The sequence below is a fragment of the Oratosquilla oratoria genome, chromosome 3 (assembly GCF_046742065.1).
Source record: "Oratosquilla oratoria isolate Oo_2021 chromosome 3, ASM4674206v1, whole genome shotgun sequence".
Taxonomy (NCBI): Eukaryota; Metazoa; Arthropoda; class Malacostraca; order Stomatopoda; family Squillidae; genus Oratosquilla; species Oratosquilla oratoria.
In genome coordinates, this window is record NC_134779.1 from 29,211,926 (window position 1) to 29,230,363 (window position 18,438).

Consider the following 18,438-nt stretch of genomic DNA (forward strand, 5'->3'; position numbering starts at 1 on the left):
ATATCAGAACCCTTGCCCACAAGCTCACTCACCCCATTCTCTCACCCACCTGAACAGTCACATGAAATTAATTGAATTTCTACAGGCATGCAGCCACAAAGGAAGTTGCAGTATGTTAACAACATTGGGGTAATTACAAGTCACTGAAACCTGAAAACTTCAGCCAAATGCACTTTGAAACTGTGTATTTACCTAGTTGTATTTTACGGGAAGGGGAGCTATGCTCGTGGTGTCCCATCTTTATATCTCCTTTTATCTAGACTATTTTTAAATTCATGTATTGTTTTTGCACACACCACTTTCCCATCTAACTTGTTCAAAATGTCTATTACTCTGTGAGGAAAGCTATTCTTTTTTCAGATCTCTTCTATAGCTGTCTTTCTTGATTTTCTTTCCGTGTCCTCTTATATTTCTTTCATCCCATTTTATTAGATCCTCTTTATCAATAATTTCTATGCCTTTCAGGATTCTGTAAATAGTTATCAAATCTCCTCTCTCTCTTCTCTGCTCTAGTGTCTGTAGCTCAAGATTTGCTAGTCGCTCTTCATATGATAGTTTTGAGAGTGTTGGTGCCAATTTTGTAATTGCTCTTTGTATTCTTTCAAGTTTTTTTTTATACATTTTTTTGTACTTGGTGACCACATCGTTGCTGCATATTCCAATCTTGGTCTTATCAGGGTGATTAATATTTTCTTCACCATTTCTTCATCCAGGTATGTAAATGCCACTTTGATTGTTCTTATTAAATTATAAGTTTCTCCAAAAATCTTGTTTATATGTTTCTCAGGTGACATATTCATAATAATGACTCCCATGTCCTTCTCATATTCTACTTTTTTATTCCTTCTTCTCCCAATTTATATGATCCTGTTATTCTTTTTTTGCTTTTTCCAAATTCCATTATACTACACTTTTTGGTATTGAACTCCATCTCCCACTTCCTACTCCATTCCCATACTTTATTGAGATCACTCTGTAGTGACACAATCTCCTTCCATGTTCACTTTTTTTTAACAGTTTTGCGTCATCTGCAAAGAAGCTCATGTAACTTTCAATTTCTTCATCCATATCATTAATATATATAGCAAATATTATTGGGGCCAAAACTGTTCCTTGGGGAACACCACTTATTACTTCATCCCAGTTAGAGTGTTTGTCTCTTATCACTACTCTCATTTTTCTTTCTTGCAAGAAGTCTTCCATCCATTTAAGCAGTTTGCCCTGTATTCCTCCTTCAGATTCTAATTTCTTAAGCAACTTCTTATGTGGTACTTTGTCAAAATCTTCTTTAGGTCTAGAAATGCACAATCAGCCCATCCATCTCTTTCTTGTATTATATCTATTAGTTTTGAATAGAAACATATTAAATTGGTGACGCATGATCGTCCTTGTCTGAATCCAAACTGCCTTGGATTTAGTATGTTGTTTTTTTTTGTAAATATTTTACCCGTCTACTTTTGATAATTCTTTCACAGATTTTTGCTATTGTACTTGTTAGAGAGACTGGTCTATAGTTGGTAGGGTCCTCTTTATTTCCTCCTTTGTATATAGGTACTATATTTGCTCTTTTCCAATCTTCTGGAACTTTTCAATCTTTCAAGGAACTGTTTATTATGCTTTGTATTTTGTCTGCCAGTTCATTTCTGCATTCTTTCAAAATCCAGTTTGCTATTTCATCTGGTCCATGCGATTTTCTGACATCAAGATTACTCAAGTGTTTCATTATTTCATTCTTTGTTACTTCTATTTCTTTCATAGGGGGGACTTTCTCTTCCCATTCGATCTCTCCAGGTTGTATGTTCTCCCTTGTAAACACTGATTTAAAATGCTTGTTCATAATTTCTGCCATTTCTATTTCCTCTGTGTATTCAACTCCTTGTCGTAATTTCTCTAATTCTTGTTTGTTTTTCAATTTGTTGTTTACAAATCTGTAGAATAGTTTTGGTTGATCTTTACATTTTTCTATGACATCTTTTTCATATTTTCTCTTTTCCTCTCTGCACACTTGTACATATTCATTTCTATAACAAGTATATATTTTCCATTTTTCAGGTCTTTTGTCTTCCATTTGGTCCAAGCTTTATCTCTTTTGTCTTTCAACTCCCTACAACTTTTGTTGTACCAGCACTTTACATATTCTTTTTCTTGTTTTTGTCTTGGGACATACTTTTCCACTCCTATTTTTATAAACTTTTGTCAAAATATTCCATTTCTCTTCTACTGTTGTATCTTTGTGTATTCTTTCCCAGTTTTCATTTTGAAAGATTTCTCTTATTTTATCAAAATTTGTTTTTTCATACATCAATCTTCCTTTTCTATATTGTTCATTTCTTTTCATGTATTTTTCCTCATTTAGTTCTAGTTCTATCAATATGTGGTCACTTTTACTTATTGGTGCCTGGTATTCTATCTTTTCCACTATTTCAGGTTCTGATGTGATTATTAGGTCTAGTCTCGATGGTTCTTCATTTCTATACCTAGTGTTCTCTTGAATCCATTGTGTCATTGTGTGGTCAATAATCATCTCAAGTAGAACATTTCCCCATGAGTCTTCTCCACCCTTTACGGTCATCTCTTCCCAGCAGACTTCTTTGCAATTAAAGTCGCCCATCATAACTATTCTTCCTCCATCTTCCATTATCTTGTTTAATGTTATTCTTGTGTCTTCTAACATACTTTTATGTTCACTCTCTACCCACGAGGCTGTTTTTGGGGGCACATAGTTTATTACAAACTTTCTGCTCTTCTTATCTCTGTCTTCTATTTCTATCATAATCATCTCTACTCTATTCTTTCCATATGTGACACTCTTCACATTTATATCCTTCTTAGTCAGGAACATAACTCCACCCCCTTGTTTTATCTCTGTTTCTAATCCAATAATTATATGCATCATGTCCTACACTGTTGGGTGGTAGTGGACCTTTTAATTTTGTCTCTACAATTCCCATTATGTTTGGTTCTTTTTCCTTCAGATACTCGTTCAGTTCATTCAGTCCTGTTATTAATCCATCTATATTTGTGTAGGACACTCTTAACTTTCTGTTATTTCCATTGTATTTTCTGTTTCTTTTTTGTTTCTGTTATGGTCCATTTCCTCACTTTTATATTCACTACTCTCCAGTAGAATTCTTCTTTTTCTGACTCCGTTCTGTTCTCATTTTTTTCTTTAGCTTCTTTCCTTTTCATTTTTTCTTCCTCTCTTTCCTCTTTATTCATTTCTCTTTTTATCCATACCTTTTTATATAGTTCACTTGTTGCTAGCTTCCCTGTTTTTGCTAAGATATTCTCTGCTGTTGTTTGTGACCTGAATTTAATCTTAATTGGTCTGGTCTTATCTGTACTATATTTTCCAAGCCTAAACATCTCTTCAATTTGTTTCATGATTTCAGGTTCATCTTCCCGAAGTAATTCTAGTAAACTGTTTACTTTTTCTTTTTCCTCTTTAATTCTTGTGGTTCTATTTTGGTTAAATTTCTCTTCCATTCCTAATATAATTATACATTTCTTTTTGTCTGCAAAGTCTCTTACTATATTCTCCTGTCTCATCACTTTAATAACTGAGTCTTCAGTTTGTTCTTTCATTTGTTGTTTAATTTTGTCAGTAAATGCAACTTTACTGTTTTCTTGGATTTTTTTCCAGCCCTGTGCTTCCTTTGCTATGGCCTCTTTATTGTCTTTATTATTCCTCTTTAATTCCTCATTCTCTTCTTTAACTTCTTTTAACTATCTTTTTAATTCTTCTATTTCTAAAGTTAAGTTTTTGTTCACCTTCTCTAGTTCTTCCAATCTTTAAACTCTCTGCGCAATCTTGGCTACGTCACCGAACCTGTTTTCCCAATGCTCCATCATCTTATCAAGTTTCTCCTCTAGTCTTGCCAATCAGGGGAGGCTGGTATCCCCCCCCACCCTCTTTAAATCCCTGGAAACTATCATCATCACCTTCCACTGTGCTGCTCTTATCTATACTTCTAATCTTTACAATTTTGTTGATCCCGTCATCACCAAAATCATCATCATCAGTCCGTCTTTTGTTTACAAGATGCCTGGCCTCCTGGACCATGTCCCTCTCTTCCTCATTTCCTTCCTTTTCCCTCAATAATCCCTCCCCTTCTTCCCTATCACCCTCCCACTACACCATGTGCTCTCCCCTTCCCTATAAATACAATAAGGCACTTCCTGGACGTTGAGATCCACGTAGATTTTCCTTTTTCTTCGGAACTCTAATTCTCGCTGTCCATTCGACGAAAGGGTGTGTGTGCACGTGTGTATTTTAACTGATTGTATTTACCTAATTGTAATATACAGCATAATGGCTGTGGTTATGGGTCCCCACTCAGGTTTCACTGGTCAAACTTAGCTTTGAATTTGATTATATTGTCTGACTGCACTATTTCTTCCATGTTATTCCACAGATCAGTGCATCTATATGGAAAACTGTATATTTGAATGTCCTTCTAAAACCCAGTCTTTTTCAGTTTCTTCCCATAGCCTGAGATTTTTCTTCTGTCTCACACTACAATTTTTTTTGCTCAATGTATGTGTGTTTTTTTTTCTACAGATGTACATATAGAATTCTTTTAGGTGTGATGATAAACACACTGACTGCAAGAGGTAAGCAGTAAAACAACCCTGCAGTGTGTACCCTGTCAGTGTTGAATTCATACTAACTGCAAGATTAATTTAGTGCCAATCATTTTATGATGCTTGGTGTGGGGTCCTTTTGTCAGACTAACAAAATAATTTTCCTGGACAGCTTTCAACCCTTCCAGTGATATGCTTTTGTTTTCATTTTTCCTTAGAGTTTAAGCAGCTTTAACTTGATTTAACTTGATATTACCAAATGTGAATGAGGGACAAGTTTAATGCCTAAGGCACTTCACCCATATATGAGAATAGGAAGAGGCAAACCAAGATGGAGAAAATATCTGGAGGAGATAAATGCATTTATCATGATTAATATACATACAAGGAAGGTAACAAAAAAACAAAGGCATAAAAACCACTCTCACCCATTCCATCCCTAACATATTCCACTCCCCTCCACCCTCTTCCCTCCCTCTTATCTTGGCACCTCCTAGATAATGGGTCATCCCTGCATCTTGCCCACTGCCCTGGGTCAGAAGCAGTGTCGCAAGACAGCACATCCACATTAAGGCTGCTTCATTAAATCGGCGACCCCCCTCTCCTTCCCCTTATGTAGAAAAAGAGAAGAAAGGGAGAAATCCCTTCAGGCTGTGTCAAATTATTTCTTGCACCCCTCATCCCCCATCCCCCACCCACTCCTCATGCATCACAGCATCATCCATGTGCAACCATTCTCCACTCACCCCTATTTTCCGTCCTCTCCTGTCCTTCCTCAACAGACATTCCACTCTTTCCCAATACCCCTTTTACCCCATTCATCCAACTTATCCTATGTCAACCCCTCCTGTTCACTCCTTCCATCTCTGCCTTCCACACCTCTTATATTAGTCTTTCTTCACTCATTTTTTCCATGTGTCCAAACCATCCCAATACTCTTTCATCAATCCTATCTCCCAAGTCCGTTTCCACCCCCGTTCTCCTCCTCACCTCCTCATTTCTCATTCTATCCAGCCTAGTAACCCCCATCATACTTCTCAGGCACCTATTTCTCATTACACTTTTTAATCCCCCAAGGCATTTACTCACTTCTCTCACTCTACATTCTACCTCCACTCCCTTTCCTGGCACATTTGCACCCAAATATCTAAAAATATCCACTTCCAGTCTCTTTCCCTTAATACTCACTTCCAGTTTGCTGCCACTTTCTCCTTTTGTACATCTCATCACCTTACTTTTACCCACATTTTTCTTCAACTTTCTTTCACACACCTTCCCAAACTCACTAACTTCCTCAATCCCACCTCTGATCCTGCCACAAGCACAGTGTTGTCAGCAAACAACAACTGGCTTATCTCCCACTTTTCTCCATTTTCTTTAACCATCTCCAATCCATGACCCACTAACCTTGCATATACCTCTCACACCACCCCATCCATGTATAAATTGAACAGCCAGGGTGACATAACACATCCCTGATGAAGTCCCACCTTTATCTCAAACCACTCATTCTCTCCATTTCTAATCCTAACACAAGCTCTACTACTCTTGTAAAATCTCTTTACTGCTCTTAACAGCTTTCTTCTTATCCCATATATCTGTAATACCTCCCACAGTGCCTTCCTGTCTACCCTGTCAAAAGCCTTTTCCAGATCCATAAGAGCCCCAAAAAATATCCTTACCCTCTATAGCTTTCTCACATAACTGTCTTACCACAAAATCTGATCAACATGACCCTTACCTGTCCTAAATCCACACTGTTCCTCACCAATTACTCCCTCTGTTCCTCTCCTAATCCTCTCAATCATGACCCTCCCATAAGCCTTCCCAACTACACTCAACAAGCTAATCCTTCTGAAACTACTACAGTCACACTTGTCCCCTTTTCCCTTGTGAAGTGGAACTATGCTGGCACTCCTCCAGTCCTCTGGCACTCTACCCTCTCTTAAACAAACATTAAATAACCTCACCAGCCAGTCCACCATCACTGTACCTCCTTTTTTCAGACATTCTGCATGATATCCATCCAACCCAGGTGCCTTACCTGCTCTCATCATCTTAACAACTGCCTTCACTTCATCTTTCCTTATTTCTCCTCCATTTTCCTCACTCATCACAGTCATTTTCTTAGCACTTCCCACTGCAACTACCTTTCCCTCCCTATCCTCCTTCACATTTAGCTACTCCCTAAAATACTCTGCCCATCTTCCTCTTACTGCCTTCTCTTCCATTATCATCTCTCCATCTGGACCTTTACCCTTTCTTCTCCACTGTATAGTGGTAATCAGGAGTATAGTAGGAACAGTTAAGGATGTACATGTTCTAAGGGGAGAGAGTGGAATAATATCAGATTATTTTTTTGGTGGAAGGTAAGTTGAATGGAGGATAGAAAGAGGAAAAGGACAGAAGGTAGGGAGGTGCTTAGAATGAACTGCTTAAATGAGAAAGAAAAGGAGAAGGAGTACAAGAAAATGCTGAGAGAGGAGTGGGAGGGATTGAGGAATAGAGTAGAACTGAGTGGAGGAGGAATGGGGATGGTTCAAGGAGGGAGTCACAAGGTGTGCAAAGATGGTGTGAGGAACAAGGAGGATGGGAGGAAATAGAAGGAAGGGTAGTGAATGGTGGGATGAGGAAGCAAAAAAGGTTGTAGAAGAGAAATAAACTTTCAGAGATTGGTTACAAATTAGGACAAGGGAATCATATGAGAGGTACAAAGAAAAGAGAGAAGTAAAGCATAAGATAAAGGAAGCAAAGAGGAGAGCAGATGTGAAATGGAGTAAGTGTATGACGGAAAATTTTGAAAGTAATAAAAAATGTTTTGGAAAGAAATTAAAAGAGGAAGAGGAGGTAAATTAAGTAGATGATTGATTAACTTCAGTAATCCTATTAATACTGGTTTTAAGTGTTGTGAAAAAAAATAATTACTAGGGAAAAATAATATTACATTGGCATTTACCTTTGAGCTGATCTTGGGGGAGATGAAAATGGTGGGTGTAATGACATTTGTTGCCTTGAATTTCATTGGTTGAAAACCTTTTGAGCTGACAGCCTGTGAAAGCTCTCCTTACTACTTTCAGCCAGTGATATAGAAACAGCCGCTTACAAATACAACAGTCCAAAGTCTCTTCCCATAAAAACCCATGGGAGAGTCTGAGACCTGTCGTGAACTACTATGGGGCTGTGTGTCTCGAGTTAGTGACACTAGAAACAGTAAATTTTTCTTATGAAGTTATAGAAAAAGGTGATTGCAAGTGTGCATAATGTATTGGTCAGATTGCAAGGATGAAAATTTTGTAATGTATTTATAACTGGTAGGTAATAGTAGATTTGAGTGATGCTTTAAGAATCATTTAGATAAACACCTAAGCAAGATGCTGTAATGATTATGATTTATTTTATATTATTTGTTTTTGTTTTGTTATCATTTGTCTGTTTGATTTTAATTTATTATTAGTTATGTCAATTTATTATTATTTACTATTTGCCTGTTTGTTTATTATTCAACTATACCTATGCATTTATTTATGTATTTTATTTGTTATTTACATTATTATAGATTTTATTTATTATTTTATTATGATTTTTTTTTTGCATCCGACCTAGATATGGACCAAAAGGTCTCCTGTCGGCATGCTCCACCTTTGTAATCCTTTGTAATAAAAAGGTAACATTTTATGTGAGGACTAAAGGTGCAGATGGAGAGACGATAATGGAAGAGAAGGCAGTAAGGGGAAGATGGGCAGAGTATTTTAGGGAGTTGCTAAATGTGAAGGAAAATAGGGAGGGAAAGATAGTTGCAGTGGGAAGTGCTAAGAAAACGACTGTGATGAGTGAAGAAAATGGAGGAGAAATAAGGAAGGATGAAGTGGCAGCTATTAAGATGATGAAAGCAGGTAAGGCACCTGGTCTGGATGGATGCCATGCAGGAAGGCACTGTGGGAGGTTTTGCAGATATACGGGATAGGAGCAAAGCTTCTAGGAGCTGTCGAGTTTTTACGAGAGTAGTAGAGCATGTGTCATGATTAGAAATGGAGAGAGTGAGTGGCTCGAGGCAAAGGTGGGACTTCATCAGGGATGTGTTATGTCGCCCTGGCTGTTTAACTTGCACATGGATGGGGTGGTGCAAGAGGTAAATGCAAGGGTGGTGGGTCAGGGATTGGAGATGTTTAAAGAAAATGGAGAAAAGTGGGAGGTGCCAGCTGTTGTTTGTGGATGACACTGTGCTTGTAGCAAGATTAAAGGGATTGAGAAAGTTGGTGACAGTTGGGGAGAGTGTGTGAAAAAAGAAAGTTGAAGATAAATGTGGGTAAAAGTAAGATGAGATGTACAAGGGGTGAAAGTGGCAGCAGACTGGAAGTGAGCATTAAGGGAGAGTGAGCGGCGGAAGTGGATAGTTTTACAGGGTCTAACAGATAAATCCGTACAAACTTTGAAGAGGTTTTAAGCACTTAAAAAGTAACATATGGCAATTCTGATTGTTTCCAGATACTTCCATTTGTCTAATAATTTAGCCAGTTGTATACTAGCACCGGTGCAATAAACATTAAGCAATGGAACAAGCCAAACGTTCAGCCATATGCGAACTTCGTCACGCGGGTCACACTCCTAGCGCCATAATAAGGATGCTAAAATACTCCAGACAAACTGTTTACGATGTTTGTAAACGTTTTGATGAGACCGGCGAAGACCAACGAGCTGCTCACAAGCCCAGAAGGGGCAGAATTCTAACACCTCGCTTTTTAGCTGGTCTCAAGAGAAGTGTCAATGCAAATCCAGCCTTACCATTATCGACATTGGCAAAGAAGAGAGGTGTCAGCACAATGACAATTCACAGAGCATTAAAGAAATTGGGATTAACCTCATTCTCACAAGGAAAAAGACATCTTTTGACACGAAAAATGAAAGAAATCCGCTTGACCAGGTGCCAAAAGCTGTTGAACTGGATGAAGTCGAATGGCTCAGTCATCAAGTTTTTTTCCGACGAGAAGATTTTCACGGTTGATGATCACGGAATGATCGCTGGATAGCCTCCTCATCCTCAGAGGTTCAACACAAGACAACGACGAAGAAACCAGCAAGTGCTCTGTGTGGTGTCAACTGAGGGGGACGTCTTCACTCACTTCTTCAACAACAAGGAGAAAGTCAATGCCGTTGTCTATTGCAAAGTTCTAGAAGAGAAAATAATACCCTGGATGAAAGATAAAGCTAGTGGCAACCAGTTTGTCTTCCAACAAGACTCGGCTCCAGCCCACACAGCAAAGAGGACCACCAACCTTCTCGAAGGGTCAAATGTGCAGTTCTGGAACAAAGAGTTGTGGCCCTCAAATTCGCCAGACCTAAACCCTTTAGATTATTTTTGGGCGCAAATTGAGGCCAAGGCATGTGACAAGCCACACAGAAGTATAACAACCCTGAAGACAGACATCAAGAAGGCTGTGGGTTCATTATCAAAGTCTGAGATCATCAACGCTGTATCCAAGTTTCGTAAACGCGTTGAAAGCGTCATAACAGCTGAAGGTGGTTACATTGAATGAAATCATTGTTCTTATTGCCTTTTCTAAATATACTGAAAATTTCATAACTGTTTATTATAACCCGAGATATTAATCTTAAAACATGTGATAAGAAGTTGTACGGATTTATCTGTTAGACCCTGTAGATACTTGGGTGCAAATGTGGCAGGGAAGGGTGGAGTGGAGGTGGAGGTAGAATGTAGATTGAGAGAAGCAAGTAAATGCCTTGTTGGATCATAAAGTGTAATTAGGAATAGATATTTGGGAATGGATGCTAAGAGGAGAATATATGAAGGAGTGATTGTGCCAACAGCACTGTATGGGGCAGAAACATGGTACATAAGAGAGAAGGAGTTTGAATGTGTTTGAGATGAGGTGTCTGAGAAGTATGATGGGGGTTACTAGGCTGGATAGTGTGAGAAATGAGGAGGTGAGGAGGAGAACAAGGGTGGTAAGAGAGTTGGGAGATAGGTTAGATGAAAGAGTACAGGTAAACGTCGACTTACGATGGCATTAGGTTTCGATAGAGCCATCATAAGACGATTTCATCGTAAGTCGATCCCCAATTTGTGTATCACTCTGTTCCGTGGTCACTGTACCTAGCCTACCTGTATATTAACCACCAGAGATACTGAATATAGTCTATTAAACATGTACAGTAGTTTATTTAATTATTTTTATCCTTTTTACCATATTCAAACACTAATATGTATTTTCAGTACGGCACTTAAATCTCGCGGGCAGCAGCCAATGCCAGCCGTACGACGTGACGTAATAATACTCGCATCATAAAATATAGTCACCGCTTATATCGATCGTTCTCTCTTTCACCCGCGAATTTTGAAAACCACAGAGAATGGGATTCAGGGCGCATTCGAGAGAATGTAAAAACACAGGGGCGACTACAATAAATATAATCAAGACGCCGATATGGCAGCGTCGCGAATCCACTTGCTCCTCATGACGCCTATGTGTGCGGCACCGTATGGAAGGGGTTAAATTATCATATCGTCGTCGTCATCGTAAAGTCGAACAATCGTAAGTCGCGGCCATCGTAAGTCGACGTTTACCTGTATTGGGATGGTTTGGACACATGGAAAAAATGAGTGAAGAAAGACTAGTATAAGAAGTATGGAAGGCAGATGTGGAGGGAGTGAACATGAGCGGGTGACCTTGGATGGGGTGAAAGGGGCTTTGGGGAAGAGTGGAATGTCTGTTGAGGAAGGACAGGAGAGAACAGAAGACAGAGGTGAATGGATGATGCTGTGATGCATAAGGTGGAATGGGTGGGGGGATGGGGGATGAGGTAGTATGTGTGAGAAAAATTTGATTCAGCCCGAAGGGATTTCTCCCTGTCTTCTCTTTTTCTGCATGAGGGGACAGAGAGTGGGTTGCCGATTTAATGAAGTGGCCTTGCTGTGGATGTGCTGTGTCTTGCGGCATTGCGTCTGACCTAGGGGAGTGGGCAAGATGCAGGGATGACCCGTCATCCAGGAGGTGCCAAGATAAGAGGGAGGGTAGAGAGTGGAGGGGAGTGGAGTGTATTAGGGATGGAATGGGTGGGAATGGTTTTTATGCCTTTTTCTTTTTGGCTACCTCCCTTGTAAGGGGGAAAAAGCCTATGGTATATGTGTGTGTGTATGTACTCTTTATTTTTATTTTACATGTATTTATTTATTCATTTATATATTTTTTTATCCACAGGGTGATGTAGAGAAAGTAAGATCTCTTCTTGTTAATGGTGCTAATCCAAACTGCAAAGACAATGCAAACTGGACTCCCCTTGTGAGTATTTCATGTTGAAATTGAAATGTCATATTCTTAATTGCTATTATGTGACTGATGTTAAGATAATTTATTTGTACAATTACATTACTTCTAACCCAGTTGGTGGGTGGGAGACAGGGATGACCCTTCATCCACAAGGAGCTAAGAGGGGAAGGTGGCAAGGGGGTATTAACCTAATCGTTGTATACAAGAAAGGAGCAATGGTTGTTGGGTCCTGCCTCCTATTTTCTAACATACAGTACCTCGACTCAAATTCATATACGGTTCCTACTTAATCTATATCTTTCAATTATCATATCTAGATTTGAACTCGTGTATTGTCTGAGCTTGGGCTAAACACCTTCTAAGTTGTCCCACATATCTATATGGAAACCTGTATTTCTTCATATCCTTTTGATGTGTGGTCTTTTTTAATTTACTTCCATGACCTCTCAAAGTCCTCCCATAATTAATCAGATCTCTTCTATCAATGCAATCTATCCCTTTAGTGACCTGAACACTGTAATCATGTCACCTCTTTCTCTTTAATCTTTCATAGTTGGCAGACCCGGTACCTTTAATCTTTCCTCATATGGTTTATCTGCCAGGCTGGGGGCCAATTTGGTTGCTGCCCTTTATATTTTTTCAATCTTGCTTATATCCTTCACTTTGTGTGGGGACCATACTACTGACATACTGTACTCTAGTCTTGGATATATCAGGGTTTTGATGATTTTTTTCATCATCTTTTCATCCATATAATGGAATATGGATGGGAGTGGGTGCGTCTTGACTGGCTTCCTCCCTTGTAAGGAGGAAGAGGTCCTTGGTATATAAATTTGTGCAAAGTTATTTTTAGGTCGCCTGCATGTAATCAATCAAACTGTTGCCTCTGGTCTATCTTGCAGAAGACCCACAGCTCATAAATAAGCAACAGCCACCAGAATGCCTCACAAGTCACTCAAAGGAAAAATAAGGAGTTGTAGTCTAGGTAAGGGTAGAATAGGGAAATGTAGGTAAAAAGATTTGATGTTTTCTGTGTGGTGATTGCATCTGGGATGATTTGGTTTTGTGGCCAGACCTATTTGTGTTGGTATTGTGGGCAGGTGTGGAAGGAGTGAACATTAGGGGGCGTCCTATGATGAGATGGATGGATGGAGTAAAAGGGGCATTGGGAAAGAGAGGAATGTCTGTTGAGGAAGGATGGGAGAGGACAGAAGATAGGGGTGAGTGGAGAAGGGTTGTGTATGGATGATGCTGTGATGCATGAGGAGGAGTGGGTGGGGGATGCGGGGTAAGGGAGTATGTATGAGAAATAAATTGACGCAGCCCGAAGGGATATCTCCCCATCTTCTCATTTTCTGCATGAGGGGACGGAGAGGGGGGTTGCCGAATTAATGAAGCGGCCTTGCTGTGAATCTGCTGTGTCTTGCGACACTGCTTCTGACCCAGGGCAGTGGACAAGATGCAGGGATGACCCGTCATCCAGGAGGTGCCGAGATAGGAGGGAGGGAGGAGGGTGGAGGGGAGTGGAATATGTGGGAAATGGAATGGGTGGGAGTGGTTTCTATGCCTTTTTCTTATGGCTACCTCCCGTGTAAGGGGGGAAAAAGCTGTTGGTACAACCACTCCTCGTTTAACGACGACAATTGGGACCAGCGCGCCGTCATTAACCGAATTGGTCGTTAAGCGAAAGTGTATACATATACGTATATGTACTGTATGTACAATGTCCAGCAATACATGTATCTTTATTTTTGTGTATTTTCCCTCTTTTATACAGTACATTAAAGCTTTATTTACTGTTTATTTACGGTGGTTAGGTTCCTGAAATTACCGTATATGACCAAATCCGCGTATGCTGACATTCCATATTGAATACCGGGGTATTTTTTTAGTTTCGACCATGGGCGCAATATAGCAATAGAAAATTAATTATTAATTTTGTAAATTAAAATGTATCAACGTAATATGCAATTTTGTGGGCGGAAATGAAAGTAAAAAATACCATGCTACAAGAAAATATGCTAATGAACGAAGTCGGTAGCATAGGATTGGGACGCCATCTTGTCGTCTGCCAACGTCTCTCACGACGACGACAACGAGGATGAGCCGGATGACATTTAATTTGCAGGTAATGATTTATCAAACACAGGTCAGGTTAGTTTAGTTTAGGTTAGACAAATTCATCATCCTTTTATTTCTTCAACATCGGCATCTATCATAACAAACATGGTGTACCATTCGTCCGACATGACTTCGTTACTTACGAAATTTGTTTTAGCACCTTTTTTTTTTTTCGCTCACAAAATTGCATATTACGTTGATACATTATAATTTACAAAATTAATAATTAATTTTCTATTGCTATATTGCGCCCATGGTCGAAACTAAAAATTTACCACTACCGGTATATACTGCACCCCAGGTAGTTTTTGCAGCTTGCAGGATGGTAATGTAGACCTAAGCTTCAGAACACTTTACCTCACAGCTAATATCCACCGTACAAGTTCAATTATAACATCATACAAATTTTCCTCAGCCAACTTAATTATCGTACACGATGTCGTAACTTCGGGAGATTTACGTTAAACGTCTGTCATAAAGCCCGTCGTAACTCTGCGTCGTCGCTAACCGAGTAGGTCGTTAAACGAGGAGTACCTGTATGTGTATGTATTGTGGGCAAGAGATAGGGATGACCCTTCATCCATCAAGAGCTGAGATGAGAAGGTAATAAGGGTGGTGGATGGGAGTGCAATAGGTGGGAGTGTTTGTGTGCTCCCTATGACTTGGCCAACTACCTCCCTTATAAGGGGGAAGAAGCCTTTGGTATACTTATGGATAGATATGATGATGATATCGTTAATGTCACAAACTCCCCCTATTGGGAGGCTAGGACGGTGCCCCTCATAGAGGACTTTGTAGAGTAGAATTTAATGAACTATGCCCTTGGTTCAACTTTACAGGTGGCAGGGTTTGAACTGCCATCACCTTGACTTTTGCTGCAAGTAATGATGCCCTAATGCTCTTGGCCAGCGAGCTTCCATAGATAGATATAGATTGTTCTAAACTGAATGGTCACCTGAACGCAGTTATGCTAGTGTGGTTCTTGCTTATTGTGGGAGATTGGAGGAGCATGGTGTTTGGTGGAAGGTCATTGAGTGCTTGTTTTGTGATTGAGTGTGCATATTTTTGTATGGATGTGTTGCATGTTTTATTATTATTTTTTTTATAGAAAATGTATCTGAAAGAATGGCATAATTAAGAAATTGATAGATTTTCATTTGTGCCAGATATTTTCTTGGGCAGGGATGAGACTCCCTCCCTCACCAGTATACATGCAATGGGGGTAGTGCTACATATGTACATGTGCTGAAAGGCCTTTCCCCCTGTATAAGATGTGTGGCCAAGGTGCTGTAGAGTTAAGACTATGTTTTAGCACTTGCACAAGGTTTATTTATGTAGTTTATTTTCTTAATTTGCAGCATGAAGCATGTAGTCATGGCTTTGAAAGTATTGCAAGGCTTTTATTAAAGAATGGAGCTCTGGTTGATGTTCCAGGCAATGGGAACGACACTCCTTTACATGATGCTGTTACTAATAATAATCTTGATATTGTCAAGTTGCTCAGAACCTATGGTGCTAAAGATGATATTCGTAACTTGTATGGCTACACTGCAAGGTAAGAGAAGTTAATTGAAGTATTAATTTAAGGACATTTATAAAGAGAAGAGATTATAGTTACTGTAGTGGTCTGTCATAAAATATTCATATATGAAAAGAAGATGCAAATTTAACTGGGAAAGTATTTCCTCCTCACATCCAAGTGTATAAGTGTAGGTTTAAGATATGGAAAATTTGCTTTATCATTTTTGAAAAGGCTGTTGTTTTCAGATAACTTTAGTTCAGTTAATTAAAAATAATTTATGTTGATCCAGGGCTCTAGCATCTCGAAGTTTTGACCCAGAAGCAATGTTAGCAGCCCTGAACACCCAAGTAGATAATTCTCTGAAGCCCCCAAGAGCTGCTCTCCCATTTTGCAATAAGATGGTTCTTTTAGGTTCAGGCTTAAATATAGAATATAGCAAAAAGCTTGAATGTGTGGGTAAACTCCTTCATGTTAAAGTCGCCATGGAATACAGGTAAAAGGAATAGTATATTGTTATTTTATATATAGATTTACACTGTTACAAAGTTGATTATTGATTGATATTTAAAACTGAATACAGTATGTGGAAAGAAAGTTTATATCTTATTCTTATTGGTGTTTCTTGTTTATATTTCTTTTTTAAAGAATGGATGATCATTATAGCCATACTTTGTTATCTCATGATTTTCATGAAACCTTTTATTGATCTCTGGCTTTCAGTGGTGATGTTTCTCATGTAGTAACCATGTGTGACAGTGGGGATTTTCACACCTGTCATAGAACAATTAAGTACATGATTGGTGTTGCAGCTGGAAAGTGGATCCTTTCTCAGAAATGTTAGTTCAGTTTGTTGTTTTTATGCTCTATATAATTTCATCATTCTAAACACCTTTGCAAATCAACCATGTAGATTATCTATTTATGCATTTAAACAAAATGTTTGTATATTGGATTGCATAGATCCAATGTGTTGAGATGGTTTGTTCATATGGAAAGAATGAGTGAGGAAAGACTAGCATAAAGAGTAGAAATTAGAAATGGATGGAATAAGATTGAGAGGAAGACCAAGAATGAAGTGGATGGACAGGGCATAGGGGACACTGGATGCAAGAGGAATATCTGTTGAGCAAGAGAGAGTGCAAAAGGTAGGAGTGAATGGAGAGTGGTTGTAAATTGGTGAAGAAATATGGCCTAAAGGGATGTTCTTGTCTATTCTGTAAATATGTTCAAGTGGTGGATGAGGGTCTGCAGGGGGTCATTAGCATATGGTGAAGTGGTGGAATAAACCAGCTCTAGCTGTCAGGCCATGCTGTGGAAGCTCCATCCTGCTGCATTGACTTTAACTGAAGAGGTCTGTTAGGGGATACTTCATCCACAAGGTGCTAAGATGGGAAGAGCGGAAGAGCATTTTTTTTTTTTTCTTTTTTTTTTTTAGAATGTAGATTGAGAGAAGTGAGTAAATGCCTTGGTGGATTAAAGAGTGTAATGAGGAATAGACATTTGGGAATGGATGCTAAGAGGAGACTATATGAAGGAGTGATTGTGCCAACAGCACTGTATGGGGCAGAAACATGGAACATAAGAGAAGAAGAGAGAAGGAGTTTGAATGTGTTTGAGATGAGATGTCTGAGAAGTATGATGGGGGTTACTAGGCTAGATAGAGTGAGAAATGAGGAGTGAAGAGAACAGGGGTGGAAAGGGAGCTGGGAGATAGGGTTGATGAAAGAATATTAGGATGGTTTGGACACATGGAAAGAATGAGTGAAGAAAGACTAGTAAAAGAGGTATGGAAGGCAGATGTGGAGGGAGTGAACATGAGGGGAAGTCCTAGGATGAGATGGATGGATGGGGTGAAGGGGGCTTTGGGGAAGAGGGGAATGTCTGTTGAGGAAGGACGGGAGAGGACAGAAGACGGGTGAATGGAGAATGGTTGTATATGGATGATGTTGTGATTGCATGAGGTGGAATGGGCGGGGGGATGGGGGGTGAGGTAGTATGTGTGAGCAAAATTTGACGCAGCCCGAAGGGATTTCTCCCCGTCTTCTCCTTTTATGCAATGGGGGGACGGAGAGGGGGGGTCGCCGATTTAATGAAGCGGCCTTGCTGTGGATGTGCTGTATCTTGCGACACTGCTTCTGACCCAGGGCAGTGGACAAGGTGCAGTGATGACCCATCATCCAGGAGGTGCTAAGATGGGAGGGAGGGTGGAGGGGTGTGGAGTGTATTCAGGGATGGAATGAGTGGGAATGATTTTATACCTTTTCCTTTTTGGCTACCTCCCTTGTAAGGGGGGGAAAAGCCTTGGTATATGTAAGTATGTTTTTTTTGTGTGTGGAGCAGGTGTAGGCTTTTACTAAGGGGGAAAAGGCCTTTTGTTATGTATGTAGGAAGAGGGGGGGAAACAGTTTTCAGATCTCCTTATGTGAAGAAATGGAGGAAAGATAGTTGAAAGAAAGAATTCTTAGGTCTGGTCCAGAGATCATGTTGGTGCTAGATTTTCCTTTTAAGTGCTGCTGCTGTACCTCCAGATGGAGGTGAGGGTTGGAAGATGTGCAGCAAAAGAGATGATGGTCTCCAATGTTTTTGTAGCAGGACCTTTGCAGTAGTGGTATTACTAGTAATTTATTCTAGTTTTAAGTACTTGTATTGACTTGAATGTATGCTTTGGGTAAGCCATCTCCTTTATAGGGGAAAAAAGACCTTTTGATATTTATGTATAAACTTTATTTTTTTTCCAGGGTTAGATAGATGCTTAGAAATGAAAGTTGCTGCATCTGTAGAGTCTTTTGAAGTATCAGGGTCCACTCATAATGCATTCTGTAGAGCTCCAAGTAAATCACGGCATAATGCAGCCAAGTTGGTAAGTTATAGATGATGTTGATTAATGTCCCTGCTTTAAAGAAACTATGCATTAAAAGAGCTTTC

General features: G+C 39.5%; 1 protein-coding gene across 1 annotated transcript in view; it reads left to right on the forward strand.

Moving 5' to 3' along the window:
• The window catches only part of LOC143021057 (BRCA1-associated RING domain protein 1-like), a 55,387-nt gene that overhangs the window by 32,736 nt on the left and 4,213 nt on the right, over positions 1–18,438 (forward strand). The window contains exons 4-8 of the mRNA XM_076178270.1: positions 11,802–11,882; positions 15,350–15,546; positions 15,803–16,006; positions 16,234–16,349; positions 18,252–18,373. Of these exons, the coding sequence (XP_076034385.1) occupies positions 11,802–11,882; positions 15,350–15,546; positions 15,803–16,006; positions 16,234–16,349; positions 18,252–18,373 (720 nt within the window). The remainder of the gene's footprint in view (positions 1–11,801; positions 11,883–15,349; positions 15,547–15,802; positions 16,007–16,233; positions 16,350–18,251; positions 18,374–18,438) is intronic.